Genomic DNA, 21,922 nt, shown 5'->3' on the forward strand with positions numbered 1-21,922 from the left:
GGGAAGCCAGAGAAGGTCGTCTGGACCGAGCAGTGCCAGGAGGCTTTGCAGGCGCTGAAGGAGGCTCTGGTCAGTGACCCAGTTCTGGCAAACCCAGACTTTGACAAACCCTTTATGGTATTCACCGACACCTCAGACACGGGACTGGGGGCGGTGTTAATGCAGGAGGATGAAAAGGGGGAGACACACCCCATCGTGTACCTGAGCAAGAAGTTGCTACCCCGGGAGCAACACTACGCGGCCATCGAGAAGGAGTGCCTGGCCATGGTGTGGACCCTTAAGAAACTAGAGCCCTATCTCTTTGGGCGACATTTCACCGTGTACACCGACCACTCTCCCCTGACCTGGTTACACCAGATGAAAGGAGCCAATGTCAAACTCCTGAGGTGGAGCCTGCTCCTGCAGGATTAGGACATGGACGTGGTCCACGTGAAGGGAAGTGCCAACATGATAGCAGATGCGTTGTCCCGGAGAGGGGGCCCTGAACTTCCCCAGGTCACTGGTGAGAGTGACCCCGCTCAGTTCAGTGTTGAAAGGGGGAGAGATGTGATGCAGCAGGGAGGGGGGGAGTGTTGACGTGGGAATGTGGCAGGGGAGTTTCACTGGGGATGGGAGACCTGAGAGCCTGTCATCTGAGCCAGGAGTGGGGGGGAGGGTGGAGGTAACACCCCAGCCCGGGAAACTGCACAAAGGCTGCGGGCAAGAGCCTGCTGCGGAGGAGTGGGGGGGTGTTTGGTTTCAGTTTGGTGCTGGAATGCAGGGAGCCCCAAGGCTGGGGTCTAAGCTCCCTGCCCCCCAGAAGGACTTGACTGAGGGGTCCTGGTTGTACCCATAAGCTCTGTTTTAGACTGTGTTCCTATTGTCCAATAAACCTTTTATTTTACTGGCTGGCTGAGAGTCATGGTGAATCCCAGGAAGAGGGGTGCAGGGCCCGGACTCCCCCACACTCCGTGACATATAGAGGGCGAACAATTTGTGAATTTACCCTGTATAAACATTATACAGGGTAAAATGGATTTATTTGGGGTTTGGACCCCAATGGGAGTTGGGCATCTGAGTGTTAAAGACAGGAACACTTCTTAACCTGCTTTCAGTTTAAGCCTACAGCTGTTAAGGGACTTGGTTCAGACCTGGGTCTGGGTTTGCAGCAGGCTAGTGGGTCTGGCTCAAACCAGGCAGGGCACTGAAGTCCCAAGCTGGGAGGGCAGGGAAAGCAGGGGCAGAAGTAGTCTCTGCACATCAGTTGGCAGCCCCAAGGGTGTTTCTGTGATCCAACCTGTCACATACGCAGCCCTATAAATACGCACCATAGTGTGTCAGAGATGGCACATCAGCAAAATATTCCAGCACTGCAAAGGGGGAAAGGCGGGGAAGCAAAGGGCAGGATGCAGAAAGGAGATCAGCCACAGCTCCAGCAGAAAGGGAGCAGGTGCACTTGGGGTTTCCATAGAAGCCTGGATATTGAATCATCCAGGAAAGTTGTGGGCTTTTCTTTGTTTTCAAAGGTGCGAGGTATTTGGGGCAGATGAAATACATCTAAAGCAGGGAAAGAGAGGTTTAGCCTCCTTTCCCTGTCCCCCAGCTGCAGTGCTGGATACCACAGATCTCAACCCAGCGAGGACCAAAAGGCAAGACAAGAGTCCTACAATGCAGCCTGCTGACTCCGCTTTAACAGGGAGGTGTGGCCAGAAGAGGTCAGGTATCAGCATGCAATAATCCTCCTAGACCGGAGAGGAGGCCATACTGCAGGGTGGTGTACTCCTCCCTCCCGGAAATGAGGCTGGTGCCGTCAGGGCAGCCCTGCCTTGGGCAAGACCCAATGCCTCTGCCTACCTGCCTACGCACAGGCTATGCCTCAGGAAGCAGGCCCTGAGGACTGGCTGGCGTTCTTGGCTTGTTGAGCCCTTCCTGTCACCAAGCCGACTCTTCCACCTGCGCAAGCTCAGCCTTATTCACCAGCAGGTGTGAGGGGAAGGGGAAGCCAGCCCAGGCCCCCTGGGAGCGCACAGCAGCCAGGACTGACTGATGCATGTGCGGCCACCCCGGCTTGCACTCGTTTAAGTCATTTGGCTTTTAAAGTGATTTAACTTAAATCAGTGCAGCTTCTGCCTGTAAAGCCTGGCTTAAGAAAGCAATGAAGTTCTAGAGCCCAAGAGCTGGGAAACCCTCTGACAGCAAGGAAAACCTTCCTGAGCCTCATCAGCCAGAGACGGGGCCTCTCCCCTCCTGTCTGCCAGGAAGGAGCTCAGCACTGAGAGACCAGAGCAAGATTATGGGCTGCACATTTCAATATGGTTCCAAAGAGCTCTCCCAGGCACCTGGGGCGGGTGCAGCCCTTGGCACTGTCTTGGGAACCAATAGCATTACCTGCTGCTTAGCTGTTTGCAGTGAGCTTTCAGGATAAACCAAGGCACCAGCAGGAGGGTGAAAGGGAGACCTGGCCGAGCCCATGGCTGCCGTGCCGAGGAAAACCTCACAGCCCCACCTTGCCCACCAGTTTTCTCTCTCTTTGGCAGTTTCATGCAAGCAAAAGGTGCTGGATTCACACACCATAGAGCCTGTATATCCACAGAGCAAGTGCAGCACAGACCGCAAGTGCACCTGCCCCCTATACAGGCAAAAGAAGATTCCCGACTTATCCTTGGGCTCTACTGAGACACCAGTAAAGTGTTTAAATTGCAGCCATTTGTCGGGATGGAGGCCGCCCCACCAACAATCAGTGTATAATAACCTTCCACCATTATTCGGGGCTGGCTTAGATCAAGTGGCCTGGAGATGAAAGGCTCCATAATCCATTCCCAATTCCCTTAAGCCATTCATATTCCAAGCACCAGTGTTTGCATTAACCTGACCCAGATGGGAGTCAGAACCTCACATTTCTAGTCCTGTCGGATGTCATTACTAGAGCTGCCATAAAACTCAAACGGCAGAGAAAACCCAGCCCAGTAGGAGCGCTGTCTATTCGTTAGACTCAACAGACAAAGCTGCTCCCCCAGTAGCCCTCCCAGGAGTCCAGCCCCCAGCAAGAGCCAATTTCTTACTTAGTTTGTCTCAGAATAGTCCAAAACCCTGCTCTGGAAAAGCAGAGATGCAGTAGATTTTCCTCCTGTCACTGCAAAGGGCTTTTGAACCCCAGGGCTTTGCTTACACTGCACTAAGTGATTCCAGCCCCATGTCTCTAGAGCTGCCTTTAATTCTTATTGATGCCCGATCTGGACAGTGACTCATTATACTGGGGCTCTGCCCCCGAAACCCCACTCCCACCAACAGGGCCACACCCCCAAATTGTGAAGCCCCTCACCCAGAACAGCTCGCCAGCAGTTCTGAGCCCACCCAGTACGGAGCTGCAGCTACAGGAAAGCACAATATTGAGATTGCCAGGCCTGCAAACGGAAAGGCTCAGGCAGGCTGGGGGAAGGGAAGCTGCAGATCCGAGTGAGCACATTCACCTACTCCCAGATTGCAGGGAGCCTCATTCCAGAGCAGCACTGAGAGCTCCATTTCTGCACACCAGCAACTCACCCAGCACATGCCAGGCTAATCACCACCCGGAGTGCCACTGACCTTTCAGAGAGCCAACATTCGTTCTATTGTTGGCGCAAACAAAAGAGCCATCTCTGTCTGCATGCGCCCTTGGGGGAAAATTCACAAGCAGAATGATCCAGTAGACTAAAACATATGCAGATTAGACTGCAGAGCTCCGCATTTATAGAGCACTTTGCAGAGATTCACTAATCCTCACTACCAGCCCCACACCCTTCCCAGGGGCATTGTCCCCACTTTGTAGATCCGTGGACCTGGGACAGCCCAGGCAGAGGAGATGAGATTTACCCAAGGCACAAAGGATGGCAGTGTCGGAGATGGGATTAGAATCCTGACCAAGGCCACCTACTAAGCAGAGGAGTAAGCCTTCCAGACACAGACCCGGGACAAACATGAATGAGGTGCCCATGAGCGAGCCCAGGGGCAACGCCTCGGTGCGAAAACCAATATCTCTTTTTTCTGGGAAAGGGGAGGATACTGGGATTCCCACTGGCTGTCTCTGGAGCTTGTTACTGGATCCATCTGTTGAGCAGCCCCTGGAGAGTGCACGTCTAATCCATTTTAAGCTCACCCATCCCACAGATATGACTGTGAAAGAGAACCTCTGTCTCCCACCCCTCAAACCAAGCCCCAGAGCCATTTGGCTACTGTAAGGAAAGTTCTCTGCTACTCTGCCTTCACCAGCAGTCATTTATGTGTTGTCCTCAACTCCATGGTTAACTTAAATGCCTGGCTGGCCTTGATACTGCTCAGAGCTTTTCCAGAAAGCAGCAGGAGCTTGCTCACTGGATTCTAGATAGCATCAATGCAACTGACCACAGACTCGTTCATTTTACTCTGCCACTGCTTAGGAGGGCCTTGAGCAGTAGCAGAGGCACTGCAGCTGGCTGCAGGCTGAGGCAGATCTCACCTTATCAGTCACACCCTGAAAGCTCTTCACCATTGTGAGAGCTAGAAACAGGTTGATTTTCTGACAATGAAAGCTAAGTTCTGCAGACACTGCTAGTGTAGGATCCTCCGGCTCACCAGAGGCAAGTAGACAAGTGGGGTGCTCAAGCCCCAGACAGAACCATATTCCCCCCCCACCTTGGGTCCTTGTAACAATGTCCTGAAGAACAGCTCCCACTTCCTGTCCATCATTTTTACCATGTTTAATTTGTCTCAGACAGCAACGACAGACAGGTCAGCGTCACCTTCTGGCTCTCTAGCTCCAGACAATGGTTAAGCCAGTAGCCTGCAGGGGCAAATACCAAATATTACCTACTACCTGAATGACTCTGTACAATCTCGCTGTGCTCATGGCTAGTGTACAATGTAATTGTTACAAACAACTGCAGTCCCTCAGGGACAGAGCAGCCACCACACCCAATCAAACCCATGGTCCGGCTATGCCAGTGTCCTGTCTCCACAAGTGGTCAGGACCAGATGGTTCAGCAGAAGGCACAAGAAACCACCCACTGGGCAATTAGGGAATGACCTGACTGCTTGGCACCTCCCACAACACATACACACTTCCCATCAGTAAAGCTGTATTTATGGATCCTCTGTTATCCATATGCACGTCCAATAGTTTTTCTTAATCCTACTAAGCTCCTGATCTCAACGACCCCTTGTAGGAATGAGTTCCACAAGTTAATTACATAAACAACTATTTCTTTTGCTTAAATTTTCCATTTGTCATCTTTCAGTGGAATTGGCTGACTCTTGTTCTCGTGGCAGATGGCCACCATCTCTAGCCCAGTCATCACTTATTATACCCTCTACCACATCCCCTTTAGAACTGCTCTCTTTGTATGGAAGCTTTTCCTTGCCTGTAATCATTATTTTGCCTTATAGAAGGTTGTAAGATTTCCCTCTTTCATGTATTTGTCCAGTGCTTGAGACAATGCTTGACACTGCCCCCCACCGTTGGGGGTCTCCAGGCTCTAGTGTGATCCACAACGCTGAAGGAGGACATGTGCAACCAGAACCCTCTTTTCACTGATACTGTAGAACATTCTTAACAACATTTCTATTCTGTTGAAAAGCCTTTTTAAAAACATAACTGTGGTCTAAAACTAACTGCCAGTGTCCTTTTGTTTCTAAAGCAGGAGAGAGATTATTATTAATTATTCTTTATATTACCATAGCATCCAGGTGCCCGAGTAATGGACCAGGAGCCCACTGTGCTAGGCACTGTACAAATACAGGGCTTGGATACCTGGGTTCTACTCCCAGCTCTGGCGTTGTATAGCCTGAGGCCAGCCACATCACCATCTCTCTCTATTTATACAGGATTTACCTTCTCTGCAGAGAGACTGACGATTAATTCACGTTTATAAAGTGCTTTATCATCATCAGATGAAGTGTCCTGTACAAGTGAGGACTATGTTACTACAGAGGGAATTTGGGGGTCAGGGTGGACCACAAGCTAAATATGAGTCAACAGTGTAACATGGTTGCAAAAAAAGCAAACCTCATGCTGGGATGTATTAGGAGTGTTGTAAGCCAGACAAAAGAAGTAATTTTTCCGCTCTACTCTGCACTGATGAGGCCTCAGCTGGAGTATTGTGTCCAGTTCTGGGTGCCACATTTCAGGAAAGATGTGGACAAAGTAGAGAAAGTCCAGAGAAGAGCAACAAAAATGACTAAAGGTCTAGAAAACATGACCTATGAGGGAAGATTGAAACAACTGGGTTTGTTTAGTCTGCAGAAAAGACGACTGGGGGTCGGGGGGGGGGGCGGAGACGTGATAACAGTTTCAAGTACATAAAAGGTTGTTACAAGGAAGGGGAAAAATTGTTCTCCTTAACCTCTGAGGCTAGACATGAAGCAACAGGCTTAAATTGCAGCAAGGGAGGTTTAGGTTGGACATAAGGAAAAACTTGCTAACTGTCAAGGTGATTAAGCACTGGAATAAATTGTCTAGGGAGGTTGTGGAATCTCCACTGTCAGAGATTTTTAAGAGCAGGCTAGACAAACACCTGTCAGGGATGGTCTAGATAATACTTAGTCCTACCTTGAGTTCAGGGGACTGGTCTAGATGTCCTCTCAAGGTCTCTTCCAGTCCTACGATTCTAAGACTATACACAGAAGTCTGCTCATCTGACCCTCTGTAGCCAAGGGAGTGGCAGGCTAACAAAGTTGTTTTCTTGATAACCCACTGGGCTGCTGCATAACGAACTGATCATTACCGCACCCAAATACGATAGCAACCGGCACGATAGAAGTGCGTATTATAGTTTCCCACCACCCCAAGAACGGCATGAATCTGGTGACACCGGAGTAGGGTTTGCAGCACATGGATCACCCAGTTAGCCACAAAACCTATTCTTCAAAAAAAACCAGAGGACCGGGTGGGAACTGCAGGAGATGGTGAAAGTAACTAGCTCATGGCCCCTTGGCCTATTTGCAAGAAATGCTAGGAGCCTCCCTGGGAGAACAGCATCATCAGTCAAAACACACACCAATGTCATGAGCAAGCGGGCACTGCTGCTCCATGGGGCAGAAGAGGAGCATTCTGCTCAAAGAGCTGCTGGGCTGTGGGGAGAGTTGTGGTGCTCACGCCAGTGACTAGAGCACAGGACTGGGAGTCAGAACTCCTGGGAGGGGTTTGTTTTGTTGAGTTTGGGGTTTGAAGAGAGAAATTAAAAGTTTAAATAACTTGAATCTCTCAGCAAAACACTAGACGCCCAAATTCTACCCCTAGCTTTGCCACTGATCTCTGGCATATCACTTGACTGCTCTGGGCCTGGATCTCCTCCTCTGTGAAATGGGGAGAATGCTCCTGACCTACTTCACAGGTTGCACTACGAGGTTTTCTCAAATCCTCCCACCACAGCAGCTCCCCAGGGCAGACCAGCCACATGTCCACTAACCCTGCTCAAAAGACAGTGACACTTTAAAAGACACCTGACCAATGTCTGCATTCCAATTTCCATCACTGTGATCACAATTAGTGTGGCACCAGCAGGGACTTCTGGGCCCCGATTTCCCTCGCAGAGACAAGGCCTTAGGGGGCCTCAGAGATGTGCACTGGAAGGATGTAGATGCTGAATCTTTTACTGAGAGGGCCTTTCTCCAGAACGTTATGATGACAACACCCCCAGCCCCGTGTCTGCTGCTGAAGGTTGGTTCTTGTAGTGTCATTTCACGGGCATGCCAGACAGCATCTGAATGTCCAATGTACAAAACCAGCAGGGGAAGAAACACACCTTCCAGTCCTTCATGTCCATCGGCAAGAAAGGCCACAAGCCCACGTTCCTTGTCCCCTTTGCGGGTCACCTTTAAGGGCTGTCTCCAAAGAGGGCCCTGGGGGTCACAGCCCGAGGGGAAGGCCAGTGGGGAGTGGCACAGTGAGGCAAACAGGCAGGAGCAAACCACCGCGGCTGGGTGAAACCCGCTGACCTGCACCAGCTCTTGTCACTGACCCCAACAGCAGCACACCCCCTTGGTGGAGGCAAAAACCAAAGAAAAACCCGATCTGGCTGCTCCACAGGGATGCCAGCCGCCCGGCGAGGCTCCGCCACACTGACGCGCAGTCACCCCGTGCGGAGCAGAGTCCCCCTGCCGCTAGCTCAGCCACCAGCTGCGACAGCTGGACAAGGCACGGCGCCGGCAGGCTCGGCACCAGCCCTGCACCCAGGCCAAGCCCCGGCTGCCAAGGGGGTGGGCGATGCCCCAGGGCAGGGGGCCCCAGCCGGGATGCCCAGAGCAGTCACTGTGCTGGGGCAGGTGATGCTCCAGGGCGGGGGGCCAGGACAGTTGCAGCGCTGGGGGCGTGGGGGAAGCGATGCCCCGGGGAGCCCAGGGCAGAGCCGGAGGGCAGTCACAGCGCAGGGGGAAGAGGCGGCCGGGGGGGGGGGGGCCGATCCCCGGGGGGGCAGGCGATCCCGGGAGGGGGCAGATACAGCGCGGGGGGGGCAGGGAGATCCGGGGGGGGGCAGGGAGATCCGGGGGGGGGGCAGACACAGGGCGGGCGGGGGCTGAGCGATCCCGGGGGGGGCCAGGCGATCCCGGGGGGGGCCAGACACAGGGCGGGGGGGGGCTGGGCGATCCCGGGAGGGGGCAGACACAGGGCGGGGGGGGGCCGGGAAATCCGGGGGGGGGCGGGCGATCCCGGGGGGGCAAGACACAGGGCGGGGGGGGGCCGGGAAATCCAGGGGGGGGCCGAGCGATCCCGGGGGGGGGCCAGACACAGCAAGGGGGGGCGGGAGATCCCGGGGGGGGGCAGACACAGGGCGGGGGGGGCCGGGCGATCCCGGGGGGGGGCCAGACACAGCGGGGGGGGCCGGGCGATCCCGGGGGGGGCCAGACACAGCGGGGGGGGGGCCGGGCGATCCCGGGGGGGGCCAGACACAGCGGGGGGGGGCCGGGCGGTCCCGCTCACCTGCTCCACGTTCTCCACCGTGAAGTCCAGGCTCTGCGGCGCCGCCGGCCCCCGTCGCTCCATCGCTGCGCGGGGGGCTGCGGGGGCTCGCGCTGCCGGCGCCTCAGCGGCCCAGCGCGGGGGGGCCCGGCGGGGGCGGCATGGCGGGGGGCGCGAGGCGCCGGGGGGGGTCTGTCTGTCTGTCCGCGCCCTCAGTCAGCCGCGGGCGGGCGGGCGGGCGCGCGGCGGGAGGGGGGGCGCGCGGGCGCGCGCGCGGCGGGGGCGGGGCGCGGGCGCGGGGGGGCGGGTCCGAGGCCTGCGGGCGCCGCGCTCGCGCCCCGGCGCTGCTGCCCTGGCTGCCTGACAGCGGGGCCGGGCGCCGGCCGGGGGCCTCGCCGGGGGGGTCTGCCCGCCGCGCTGCCTGCCCGGCCCGGCCCGGCCCGGCCCGGCCCGACCCGCCGCCTCGCCTCGCCGGCTGCCGCAGGCCCGGACCCGGAGCCCGACCTCGCTCTTGCCGCCGCCGGCCCCCGGCACCTCTCCCCGCAGGCGCAGCCCGGCCGGCCGCAATGAGGACCCCGAGCCGCGATGCATCTTGGGAGTTGTAGTTCCCGACCGCTCCGGCGCCCCCTGGCGGCCAGAGGGAAACGGCGTGCCGCTGGGCTCCGCCCTCTGCAGCCCAGCGTCGGGGTTTGGGGGCAGCACGGGGGGGGTCACTGGAGGGCTGTGCTGGGGGTACATGGGGTGGGGGGGGTCACTGGAGGGCTGTGCTGGGGGTACATGGAGCGGGGGTTGTGCTGGGGGTACATGGGGTGGGGGGGTCACTGGAGGGCTGTGCTGGGGGTGCATGGGGTGGGGGGGTCACTGGAGGGCTGTGCTGGGGGTACATGGAGCGGGGGCTGTGCTGGGGGTACATGGGGTGGGGGGGTCACTGGAGGGCTGTGCTGGGGGTACATGGAGCAGGGGCTGTGCTGGGGGTACATGGGGTGGGGGGGTCACTGGAGGGCTGTGCTGGGGGTACATGGAGCGGGGGGGTCACTGGAGGGCTGTGCTGGGGGTACATGGAGCGGGGGCTGTGCTGGGGGTACATGGGGTGGGGGGGTCACTGGAGGGCTGTGCTGGGGGTACATGGAGCGGGGGCTGTGCTGGGGGTGCATGGGGTGGGGGGGTCACTGGAGGGCTGTGCTGGGGGTACATGGGGCGGGGGCTGTGCTGGGGGTACATGGGGTGGGGGGGGTCACTGGAGGGCTGTGCTGGGGGTACATGGGGCGAGGGTCACTGGCCAGCCTGCTGGCTCTCATGGGATGATCACTGCACGTTCCTGAGAGCGGGGTAGGAAACCCCCCCCCCCCCCCCCCATGCATGGGGAACGTGTCCCTGACCCTACCAGTCACTTGTGAATTCATGCCCAGGAGCAGGGGGCTGTGACTCAAGTTGCCATTTTCCATAGAAACGCTGCTCCATCCAGGAATGCTGCTAGCTCCTGGCCTGCTGCCTATCCAGGGGCAGAGAGTTCCACAGGTGAATGCAGTCCCACTCCTGGCCATCCTGTGTCTGTACAGCACATTTCGCCTTTGCAAGGCAGGGGCAGAGCTGCCTGGATGGCCTGGCACCTGGCCTCTCTGGCCAGACAGTAGCAGTCTGCTTTCTGTGCCCCTGGCAGCGCCCCCTCCCCACCCCGCCCCCCTAAGCACCATGGCTGAATTGCATTTGACTCCAACACTGGTGCAGGGCCTGGCTGGGTTACCTGCTACCTGCCCAGCTCCAGCTCCCCCTCTCCCAGGCACAGAGGTCCCAATGCGGGTGGGGACATGGCAGCTGCAGCAAGGCTGTACCTGCCTGCGTGAGGAAATGCACCCGTGACATACCAGGCCCCACCTGCTGGGCCAAGGCCAGGCAGCTACTCCGCCCTCCATGAGGAAACAGCATCTGAAGCAACCTGCCAGGAGGAGTGTGGGTCCTGCTCTGCCCAGGGGAGAGGGCCAGGGCCCAGCACCGAGGGGAGAGGAGGGACAGCCCCAGATGTTGCCCCGGGCAGAGCAGAAGGGGGTGGAGTTCCCACACTGGGGTGGGCAGGGGTCCCGGAGAGGGGACGGGGCCACCCCAGAGGTAGGAAGTCCAGGTCAGGGCCCCCTGAGGAGGGATGGTTTGAAATGAGATCACAGCCCAGTGGCAGGCTCCAGTTAGACGGGGGGAGCATGGGAGTCGGGGCAGCGACGTGGGGCAGGGGGGCAGCCTCCCTTGTCCCCCCTCCTCACCCATGGCACAGCCTCTGCCCAGGCCCAGAGTCAGCTGCACGGCCCATCACTTTATTGCTACAGAAAAATACAACTGTACAAAAATAGAGTTTATCCAACTTTACAAATGCAGATACGGGTCAGAATAATATAAAGGGGGGGGGCCCGCGTGGGACTGCTGGCCACAGGCCCAGGCCTCCATAGCAGCAGCTTTACATTGACCCCCCTTCCCCCCCCAACGTCATAAATAGGAGCCGCCGCTCAAGACCAATAAATAAATAACTTAGAGTAATAAATAGTCAGGGCCCAGCATGGCCGGGGGGTGCCCTGCCAGCCCGGCTCCCCTGCATGGGCACCAGCACTTGGCAGCTCACGCTGCTCCCCATGGGGGCAGACACAGGCTGCCCAGCCCCACAGCAGTGGATGCCCGTGCCTGGCTGTGGCCTCTGCCCTAGGCACCTGCGGGGAGCCCCTGGCACCTGCACCCCCAGGCTGGTACCTGCTCCTCTCCCAGCAGCCCTTGGGCCCCCAGCACTTTCCTCTGCTGCAGCCACCCTGCTCCCCAATGGGCCCCCCAGGACAGCTCACTGCCTCCCCCACCCCGTCCCGCTGCCCTGTCCCAAGGGGCTGGGGGAGGGGGATCTGTTCTAGAGGGACAGGATAAGATGCCAGGGGACGGGCTCGGCCTGCCTGGTTTCTAGCCCCATATGCCCCCTTTGCTGGGCTGGACACTCAGCTCCAGCTTCCGCCAGCAGGTGGGAGGAGGTGGGGAGCGTCTGTGAGGCCCCTGCACCACTTCACTCCCACAGCACCAGCAGCTCTTCCCCCAGAAATACGGGGCAAAAAACTGCCACCCCAGGAGCGGAGGGGTCCGTCCCTTTATGGGGGTCAATTCTAGCAAGTGGCTCAGAGGTCACCACAGCCTCTAGGCTAGGGCCAGCCCCTCCTCACACTGCCCCAGGCCGAGCCCTGGGGCCAGCTGCCTCCCACGCACTGCAGCCGGGCTAGAGCCAGCCAGAGCCGGGGGCAGCCCCCAGCAGGGTCACGCATCCCCCAGGGCTCTGGACCAAGCAGGGAGCCCATGCGGCCAAGGACCCAGCCTGGCAGTTCTTCCCCCTGTGCTAGGGGGTGCGGCTGGGCCAGGAGAGTGCGCACAGGGGCTGACGGTTCTCACACATCTTACTCCGCAACAGATGCACTCAGGTTACCAGCCACCAGCCTGGGCAGCGGGGGCCCCGGAAGCCCGTTGTTGAGCTGGGACCGGAGCGGACGCCAGCCCTCAGCTGGCACTCCAGGGAGGGCTGGGAAGGCCATGCCAGGCAGACGAGGCTGGCTGTTTGGCACTGGAGCGGGCAGCTCCAGGCTGCTAAGTGAACATGGCAGAGCAGCGAGCAGGGCCCGGCTGGCAGGCTCCCTGCCAATGCTCGGCAACCTCCCGGGTCGCCAATGGCAGCGCCAGCTGGCAGGAGGCCAGTGACTGGGGAGGGAGGGGCGGTGTCCGGCCCAAGCAACGAGACTCGCCCTGCTGCCACCAGCCCCACGCCGGGGGTCCCGCTGCCGCTCGGCCTCAGCAGAAGGGGGAGGGCCGGGTGAACTCTCGTCCCCCACTGAGCCGCTCCTCCGGGAGGTTTGGCACCGCTGCAGCCTTCGCCTATCCCCACCGCTCTCTATGTGCCATGGGGCCCGAGTCTGGGCAGCGCCAGGCGGGCAGCGCCAGGAGCTTAGAGCGGGCACCACCCCTGCAGATCAGTCAGCCAATGCACCTGCACTCGGCCGCAGAAAGCTTCTCCACCGTCTGCCAGGTGTTGTGCACGTTCATGAAGGAGACGGCTTCGTAGCGGGTGGGCCGGCAGCAGGGGTGGCTGGCCACGTGGCCCAGCGGGCCCGGCTTGATGGCCTTCTCCCGCAGCAGGGTGGCCAGCGTCAGGTCGTAGTTGCTGCGGCTGTGGTGGCAGGACCCGCTGCAGTACTTGAAGGGCACGATCTCGTCCGAGTCGAAGCCCAGCCCCAGGTCGCGCACCTTCACCATCAGCCTGCGGACGGTGCAGTTGGGGCCGTCCCTGCGCCGGCCTGGTTTCCTGCCTCTGGTGGGGCTCAGGGGTGAGCGCTCGGCCCGGAGCAGCAGGTCCTTGGCCAGCTCCCCTTCCCCGGGCCCCGCTGCCGTCACGTTGTCCCCTGGGAACACAGGGTAGTCAGCCAGAGTACGCCCCCCCACTCCTTCCTGCCCCCAGAGGGACCCACAGCACGGGGAGAGCCCACCCGGCCCACGCACACAGCCAGGGCTCAGAGGGAGCAGGGGGCACAGGAGAGGACGGGGTGGGTAGATGCCAACCAGCTCCTGCAGCCAGGACTCAGTCCTAGCGTCAGCCTGGGGCAGGGCCCCGCTGCCCTGGGCTCCGCCCGTCCCCGCCTGGGGTGGCCAGGGGCCCTTTGGGGGGCGCACTCCTGCCTCAGCTCTGGGGCTCAGGGTCACCAGCTGCCCTGAGCTCAGGAGCCTGCCCCCTCCCGGTAGCCCTGCTGCCCCCAGGCCCTGAGCAGTGCTGGGCATGTGGGCCCACGGGGCTCTCTGCTCCCGGAACAGGAGGCATGACACAGGGGCACGTGTGAACTGCCCTGAGCAATACTGACCCCAGGCACCCCCATCGTGCCTGGCCCTTCTCCTGCCCCATGCCCTCCCGCTCCCCTCTCCTCCCCCACCCACACCTACCGGAGAGGTGGCTCCAGGCTTTGGCGAGCAGTGCCTCCAGGCTGTCCTCTGCTCCGGGGCTGGCGGTGCCCATGCCGCCCGCAGTGGGTGCAGCCCCCAGGGTGGTGTTGCAGTGCCAGGAGTGCGGGGTTCCCGTGGCCACGTTGCTCAGCAGCGACAGGATGGCGAGGGCACCCCACAGCACCCCCTCCTGGAACACAGCACGGGCTCAGCATGGCAGCAACGCGCACGGGCTGCGGGCCGGGTGCGGGGGGGATGGGGCGCTCCATGCTGCAGCCCCCAAGGCAGGGCTCCCAGCCTCCCCGGGAGAGGGCCAGAGTCGGGGGGGGGGAGGACAGGAGAGGGGAGCAGGACCCACAGGGGAAAGCCAGACTAGCCAAGGCTGCATACCCCTTGCCTGGGCCACAGCTGCCCCCACCCCTCTGTGCGTTGCTTCCACAGGGGCTCTGGAGCGGGCCTTCTCCCATGGGGCTGCACTCACCCTGGGCCTTTGGCGCAGAGTCCTCGTGGGGGGGGAGGCCGGCCCCCCCGCTGTCTGCTCCATCCTGTCTGCAAATACAAAGATTGGGGTGAGTGTGAATGCTCCTGGGCTGGGGATGCCGGGGAAGGAAACCCACCCACGGGGCTGGGGCCAACCACCCCCTGCCCCAGACACATGGCGCCTTCACCCCTCAGCCCCACATGCCTGGCCCCTGCCTCGCTCTGGACAGCATTCCCAGAGAGGGCTGGACTAACGTGGGGTGTGGGGGGTCAGGACACAGCTCCCTCCAGCCTGTTGGTAAACACAGCCCCATCCCCCCACCTGCAACGTCAACCCCCATCACCTTCCCCCCACTGCCCTCCACCCCAACATTGACCCCTCCCAAACACCCACCACCCCCTCCCTCACAGCCCTCCAACCCCCAATATCCTCCCCCTTCCCCTCCCCCCCCCGGTTGGTCCCTGGGGCTGCAACTAGCAGCTGGTCGGCTGTCCCATGGCCTCCCAACAGGGGTTAATGCCAGCCCTCTGGCCTGGGCCCTCTTCCCAGCGGCTTCCCTTAATTGGCACAGGCTGGGCCAGAGCCTGGGAGCCGCTCCCCGAGCCGGGGGGTGTCCCAGAGCCCATCAGCTCCTCTGGGTAGCCCTGGGAGGCTCCTGGGTCAGCTGGAGGTGCCCCTCGCCCCAGGCTTCAGTGGCTCAGTTCGAAGGCAGAATTTCGGGGGAGTGCGTACAAGGCCCAGCTCTGCTCCCAGCCCCCCTGGAACGGGTGGCGGGAGGGTGGGAAGTACTGAGCGCTGCCGGGGGCCTTGTCTGTGCCCAGAGCACACGTTTCACTCTGATCACTGGGGAGTGAGAACCGCACCCCCGGGGAGAAGCCCCCCCGCCTTCACACCAGCACCGGGGAGGGAGGGAGTCAGGATGGAGCAGCCTGGGCCCCTCCTGCCCCACATGTCTCTGGCAGGCTCACGGCCCGGGCAAGAGGGTTTAACTCCTCACTAGCATAACTGAGGACCTCCTTCTCCATAGCAATGGCCAATCTTTCTCTGAATCTGGTGGTCCCTGGGGCTCTATGGGATCTAGTGGCAGTGAGTTCCACAGGCTCATCTGGTACTTCCCCTAGTCCTGCCCATCTCTCCTGGCCTCTGACCCAGCTCAATGCCACTCCCTGAGCCCCTCCTTCCCCTAGTCTCACTGTGCTTTGGAGAAGCCGGGAGCAGAACAGGGGAGCCCAGGGAGGCGGCCTGAGCAAACTAGAGACCAGGTCTAGGACACTCATCCCCTAGGCACCAAGTGCCTGAGCAAGCCAAGCCAAACCCAGCAACAAGCTAGCCCACAGCCCCCCCACCCCCCGCACAGAACAGGGCCCCAGCACAGCACACCCCAGCACCAGACAGCGCCTTCGGCCACGGTGGCTGGACTCCCGCAGGGCTTGGGGGCAGAGCAGAGCTCCTCGGCAGACAGCCATGCTGCCTGTGACACCTGGCCCCGAGAGCAGCTGGGGCAGCCCCCTGCTATGGGGCAACCTGCCCCTGGGCTCCAACCCCACGCACAAGGCAGGTGCAGGGGCAAGTGCCCGCACACACGTGCACCAGGCCGAGCCCCGTGCACCGATGGCCTCCCCTGCAGCTGCCGTTGGGCTTGCAGCCCTTTCTCCTGCGCAGAGGCTCGCCGGAGCTGCCCGCCCAGCCCCACCCGCCCGCCATTCGTCCAGAGCCTGGTGAGACACTCGAATCGTCCCGTCCGATGTGCATGACCCGGCACTGAGCTCCCCACTGAGCTGCCTGTTCCCCTCCTAGCAGCGTGTCTGCAGAGGCTGCCACCTCCCTGCTCCTCCTTCCTGGGAACCGAGTATCCCAGTCCCAGCCCAGAACCCGCAGCCCCTGCCACAACCCCATTCACCCCCCCACACACCCTGTTCTGTCCAGCTCTGCCCGTTCCGGCTCTGTGCCTGGGAGAAGGAGAAACAGGTGCTGCTGGGCACCCGGGCATCCGCAATGGGGCAGGACAGCGGGCTGGGTGCAGTGAGTGTTAACTGGCCATCACCAACAGCCCCAGGGGACCGCACTGGATCACCCACAATGCATCACAACCCAGGAACTGTGCACAACCGCGAATGGGGTCTCATCACCCCTGCCCGGCCATGGCAGGACTCAGGCTTGCCAGTCTTTGCAGGCTGATGGCTGGTGAGAGATGGGCACCACAGGAGAACGGGGACCATCAAGCCAGCTCCAGCCCACGAGCAGGGTGCAGGGCCTGGGTAGAGGGATCCGCCCCTAGCCCCAAGCCCAGCACCTGCAGCCCTGGCCTGGCCTGTGCCTGACGGGAGAGGGAGGAGGAGTCGGGCCCAGCCTCTCCGCCCGCACACAGTGGCCAGGCAGGCCCAGCCCATTGGCAGCAGATCCACAGAGCAGGAAACCAGCCAGGTGATTACACAAGTGCCCTGGCTCCCAGCCACAGGCAGCTCGTCACATCCAGCTGGAAAGCTTCTTTACCTGGGGGCTGCAGCTGCTCCCCGCTCCACCCATGGTGGGCCCTGAGGTCAGTGGGGATGGGCAATGCCCTCTCTACCTGCCCTGCCCAGAGCAAACCCCTCCCGCTGGCTGAGCTGCCTTTCCACGGGCCGCACAGCTCAGCCTGCATCCCAGCCCCGGAGCTGCGGGAAGGCAGAGCAGCGCTGGCAGCAGAACCGTGGATGGAGTTTGGCCAAGGGAATCCACATGGGCCTTTGGCGACCCCCTGGGTGGTGACCACTCCCTCCACAGCCCGTTAGCTGTCCTGGGCCAGCCAGAGCAGTTCAGTCCCTCTGAGCAGCGTGTGGAAAGCCGCACGGCGTCCTTGTGACCATCACGGCACCAGGCAGCCCCGGCCAATGCCTGGACTCGGCCCCAGCCCCCCCATTCGTAACCCACAGTGCCAAGGCCCTGCAGCTGCGCAGGAGAAGGGGGCGTGCTCCCTCTGGGACAGAGCTGGGAGATGCCAGCCTGAGAGAAGAGGGCCTGGGCCAGGCCTTTGCAGCGGGTACCTAGCCCCATGTGCCGGCCCTGCTCTGAGGCCCAGCGTGGAGCGAGTGCGCGGGGCAGTCACCTCCAGCTGGGCCCCTCCGAAGCCTCAGGGAGACAGGGCCTGGCGACATCACCTCTGGCTGTGGGGCCAGCGCTGCTAGAGATGCCAGCAGGGTCTCTGCCCAGCCGCAGCTGGTCCTGGGGGGTCTGGGAGCCTCCCCGTGCGGGCATTTGGGCGCCACCTGCCCTGCCAGGTTGGTCCCCCTCCGGTATCCCATGGCTGGCTGAGCTGCAATTCTCCACTAGCCCTGAGGGGGGCAGCACAGACCCAGCCTGTGCTGGCCCTTCACCCTGTCACTGCAACCCCAAGCCAGAGAGAATTCCCCCTTCCCACGCCCCTCGGGCCAGCCAGCCCCACGCGCAGTCACCTCCAATCCCGCACTAACGGGCCAGCACCTCGCAGGCGGGAGGATCCGCAGGGGCCGAGGGGCACCCAGCGACCCCAAAGTGCTGACAGACACGAGCCCCCAGGGTCACCCCCCTCAACGCAACGAAGGGGACTCTGGCCCCAGCCTGACCTGAGGGGGATGGATGGGCAGGTTAGAGAGGCGAACGGGCAGTCTGTCATCCGGCGGGGGGCCCACGTGCCTCAGTCTGCACCCGGCTGCCTTGCCAGAGCCAGCAGAGGCCGAGCTCAGAGCCCAGCTCTGCTGGAAGGAGCCGAGTCCAGCTGTGGCAGCTGCCAGGGCGCAGTGGGCACCCGAGGATGCCACCGGCAGTGCAGACACCCAGGGGCCCGGCATGCAGCCTCCGCCCCTCCCAGGGGGCCCTGGGGCGGGAACCCAGGACAGAACCGAATCTCTTCCCCGCCCCCCCCTTCGCTGTGCCCACACCCTGGGGGACTGGGATGGGGCAGAGTCACACCTGGGGCTGCAGCCCGCCCTGGAGGAAACACAAGGACACAAAGACCCACAAGTCACCTGCCTTGGGCTGTCCTCTCAGCAGGCCTGTTAGCTGCAGCTGCCGCCCCTGCCTCAATCACCGAGTCACAGGAGACCTGGGCTCCGGGCTTGTCTCCCTCCTGCTGGGCAACAGAGACAGGCAGGTCTGCGGGGAACACCTGCCGCGGGCGCCCACCCTGGTAGGCTTGGAGCTGCCGCTTGAGGGCAGACCTGGCCAGGGTCACACCACCCCTTCAGCACGAAAGGGCAGCCGCTCCGGAGACGGGATTCCCAGCCCCTCCTGCCGCTGGAGCCAGCCCCGAAGCGACCTCCAACAGAGCTTCTCCTCCAACAGCTCCTCAGCCTGGGGACTGGCACATGCCACTCACGGCCCCGGTTCCCCGGCTCGACGGGCCTCCGGAGAACAGCTTCCATAGGGAGTACCTGGCTGGTGGGGCTACAGAGCACGGCACGGCCGGCACTGCTAGCCAACGACAGGCTTTAGCGGCTCAAGCAAGTCTAGCAAGAGCAGGACACAACGCAAAGGCAGGCAGCCGGGGGGGCGCCAGGAGGGCAAGGCTGGCGCACCTTGAGCCTCTGTGGGAAGGACGGGACACAGTGTGGGGCCCATGGCTGGAGGCTGCTCATAGCCGTGGGATCAAAGGATTGAGCCAGACAAGGTGCCTGGCAAAGCACAGGGAGGGTGAGAGCACCACATGGCACTGCCACAGCCTCCAGTTCACAGCACTGCAGGCAGAACCCAGGCGTCCGGGCCTCCAGCTCGTCCTGGGCCACCAGCCCCGCTGAGTGCAGAGGGCAGGGGGCACTGGGGACAGCGCTGAAGGAGGCGAGGGAGCTAGGCGTCGCAGGAGGGACCGGCAGGGGCAGAGCTGGGGAGGCCCTGAGCAGCAGTGGCGGTGGGAGGGGCAGGAAGGCGGGGGAGGGAGGACAGGGCCCTCGAGGGCCAAAAGCTGGGGCGTGTGCTGGGCAGAGGCAGCACAAGGAGGCAGGACAGCGACGGTACGAGGGGGACGGGGATCCTGGAGCATCAGGTACCCAATACCCGCAGCGCCAGGAGAGCTGGGCGCAGGGCAGCCGCTGCCAAGCTCTGGCCCCTGGAGAGCGGCTGCTCACATGGGGCTGCTCCTCCTCCCTTTGAAGCTGCACCTGCAGGCTCCTGGCTCCTCGCCTCTCTGCAAGAGCCAGCCCAGCTGCTCCCCCATGGGGCCAGTGCGGGGCGTCTGCCACCAGCAGGGGACAAGGCAGCTGGGCAGCAGGCCCAGGAGCTGGAGCAGGCGGCTGGGAGGCGCGCACAGTGGAGAGAGCGATGGCTTTCCACAACGGGCAGAACGCGGGCTGAGCTGCAGACGCCGGGACACACAGACGCTCCCTGAGCTGGAGAATCGTGCCACGGGGTTTGGCTGGAACAGCCACCGGCTCAGCCATGGAGCCCAGCAATTGCCAGAGACGCTGCACCGGGCAGCGGGGGGGACTCCAGTTATCCGGGAGATTCCCGACGAAGGCAGAGAGGCGCTGACCCGAAGCTGGCGGGGGTCAGGCAGACCGCATGGCATGCAGGCGGAGCACATTCAGGCACAGCCCGTGCCAGAGGAATGGCGGAAATGGGCCGAAAGCAGAAGCAACCAGTGAAGGGACGCGGGTGGGGGCTCGTGCAGGAAGGCAGGCCCCAGGCATGGACTGGGGGCTCTGGGCTGGGCCCAAGCCATGACACTCTCTTGGGGCCATCACGTAATCCCACGTAACCCACACTCTCTCTGTCCCACTGCCCTGGGCTCCGCCAGCTCCAGGGATGGACTGGCGAGTGCTCAGTGCGGAGGGGCTAGGGTACCCGGAGTCAGGGGGTCATGGGGGGGGTCAAGGACCCAAGGCCTGTTCTGCGGCTGTGGCGTGTGCCGCAGACAGAGCTCACGAGCCCCAGGCTGCAGCAGGGCAGAGTCAGGCTACAGGCTCTTTAGGACGCACAAGGACCACACCTGCCTTTAGGACGCCTGGCCCCGAAAATGAGCGTGCACCTCTCCGGCCCTCCCCTCGGCCTGGCTGTGCTCTGCTGGCTGGAGACCGGACATAAAGGCCGCAGGGCCAGGGTAGGAGGGAGGGGGAGTTCCATGGGTGACAGCTCCCTGCCCACACACACACACTGCCAGCCTCTGGCTAGCACGACACCAAGCTGCCTGCTGTTCTCCCCAGCCCCAGCAGCCTCCTGGCTCTAAAGGGCAGCGCGGGAGGAGGGGGAGACCGGCTCCAGGACCCCTGCTGGAGCTATCCCACCTAAGGTCCGGGGGAGCCAGGGCGCATCCTGTCGGAGACCAGGGCTGCTGGGGGGCATGGCTGTGACTCTAGCCCTCCTGGCTGCTGCAGAAAGAGGATTCTGGAGCTACCCTCCCAGTCCCTGAGTAGCCCCAGGGCTGCGCCTGCCGCTGATCAGTGCTGAGTAAAGCCAACATGCTTCCGGGCCCCATCAGTGCCCCCCAGGGCTCTGGAGAGCAGCAGCCGACCCGACAGGGTCCAGGTAATCTCAGCAGGCGGCTGCGGGGGAGGGGAGAGCAATGCTGAGCAGCGGCAGAGACGCCGGAGCTGGCGGCTGACTCAGGCAGACCACGCTGCATAGAGCTCGGCAGGCAAGTGCTACTCATCAGAATTAGCCGAGTGTCTGCAGCAAATATGCATATTCATTAACTCTGCCAGAGCTCTGGAGAAACCAGTGTGTCAGTGCCCGCCACCCCGGCTTCCGGCATCCCCTTTGCCAGTGGATTTTGTTGTGCCCTGACCCTCAGGGCTCTCTCTAGTCTTGGCTGAGCCTAGACACCCGAGTATCGCAGACAGGAAGGACAAATTGCCCAGGCCTGATGGAGCGGGAGGGACTGGGCACTCCCAGCAGGTCCCTGCCAGCGGCTGATTTCCACAGACTGCAAGGGCGCTGCCGCGAAGGAAGGCGGCTCCAGGCAGATGGGATGGGGTCCCTGGACCCTCCTGCTGGGGCTGGAGGAAGGAGAGGAAGCCTCTGAGCCAGCTGGAGAATCGTCCCTGCAGACGAGAGGATGTTTACACACTCGTCCCGGGTGCTACTGCCTCAGGGACGCCCCCTCCCTCCACCAGGGGCGGCTGGAAGAGCGACCCGGGGCTTCCCCTCCCCCCCGGCAGGCAGCACACTGCAGAAAGGGCTGCAGGACCGTGCGTTGCCCGGACAAGCCAGAGCTCCGGCTGCTGCTCCCGGAGAAACTTTCAGAGGAAGGGAGGAGGGAGATTTATGTTTACGTTCCTACACAAACACTTGGAAATGTCAGCGTGAAGCCTTCCATGGGCTGGAAGCCGCCCAAGGGCCTGGTGTCCCGCTCACCTCACAGAGAGCCCAACCGACGCCTCCAGGACGGCTCACGCCCGCCGGCGGAGCTGCCTCCCCGGGGCCCAGCTCACCGGCTCCGTGGCTGAGATGGGAACCCAGCGCCCCTGCCAGCCTCCTGCATGGGGCCAACCCGACAGCCTTGCGCGCCCCGCAAAGCGCAGCCAGAGCCCGCCGGGCTCCCGCAGCCCCAGGCCTCGCCCAGGGCCAGAGAGCCATGTGCTACCGCCACTCTCCAGCCAGGCCAAGGGGCGCTGGCCGGTCAGGCTGGGCCCGCGTCAGGAGCGACCAGGCTGGCGCTCGCT

The 21,922-nt window shown here is 62.0% G+C and overlaps 2 protein-coding genes across 2 annotated transcripts in view; both read right to left on the reverse strand.

The window, feature by feature from the left end:
• IPO13 (importin 13) overlaps positions 1–9,018 on the reverse strand; it is a 63,661-nt gene extending 54,643 nt beyond the window's left edge. The window contains exon 1 of the mRNA XM_074961906.1: positions 8,912–9,018. Within this exon, the coding sequence (XP_074818007.1) occupies positions 8,912–8,974 (63 nt within the window). The 5' untranslated portion in view covers positions 8,975–9,018. The remainder of the gene's footprint in view (positions 1–8,911) is intronic.
• A 3,856-nt stretch (positions 9,019–12,874) lies between these two features.
• ARTN (artemin) lies at positions 12,875–14,577 on the reverse strand. Its single transcript, XM_074961907.1, has 3 exons — positions 14,313–14,577; positions 13,832–14,021; positions 12,875–13,299 (listed from the first exon to the last, which is right to left on the reverse strand). Exons 1-3 carry the CDS (start codon positions 14,373–14,375, stop codon positions 12,875–12,877), a joined length of 678 nt encoding a protein of 225 aa, XP_074818008.1. The 5' UTR covers positions 14,376–14,577.
• Positions 14,578–21,922: the final 7,345 nt, after the last annotated feature.

The sequence above is a fragment of the Natator depressus genome, chromosome 8, assembly GCF_965152275.1.
Source record: "Natator depressus isolate rNatDep1 chromosome 8, rNatDep2.hap1, whole genome shotgun sequence".
Lineage (NCBI taxonomy): Eukaryota > Metazoa > Chordata > Testudines > Cheloniidae > Natator > Natator depressus.

Bases quoted from the DNA above. Each gene is read 5' to 3' on its own strand.
- ARTN (XM_074961907.1), bottom strand. From the start codon at position 14,375: ATGGAGCAGACAGCGGGGGGGCCGGCCTCCCCCCCCACGAGGACTCTG. The intron at 14,022-14,312 runs GTGAGTGCAGCC...GCTGTGTTCCAG, and splicing joins CTCTGCGCCAAAGGCCCAGG to GAGGGGGTGCTGTGGGGTGC. The intron at 13,300-13,831 runs GTAGGTGTGGGT...CTGTGTTCCCAG, and splicing joins AGCCTGGAGCCACCTCTCCG to GGGACAACGTGACGGCAGCG.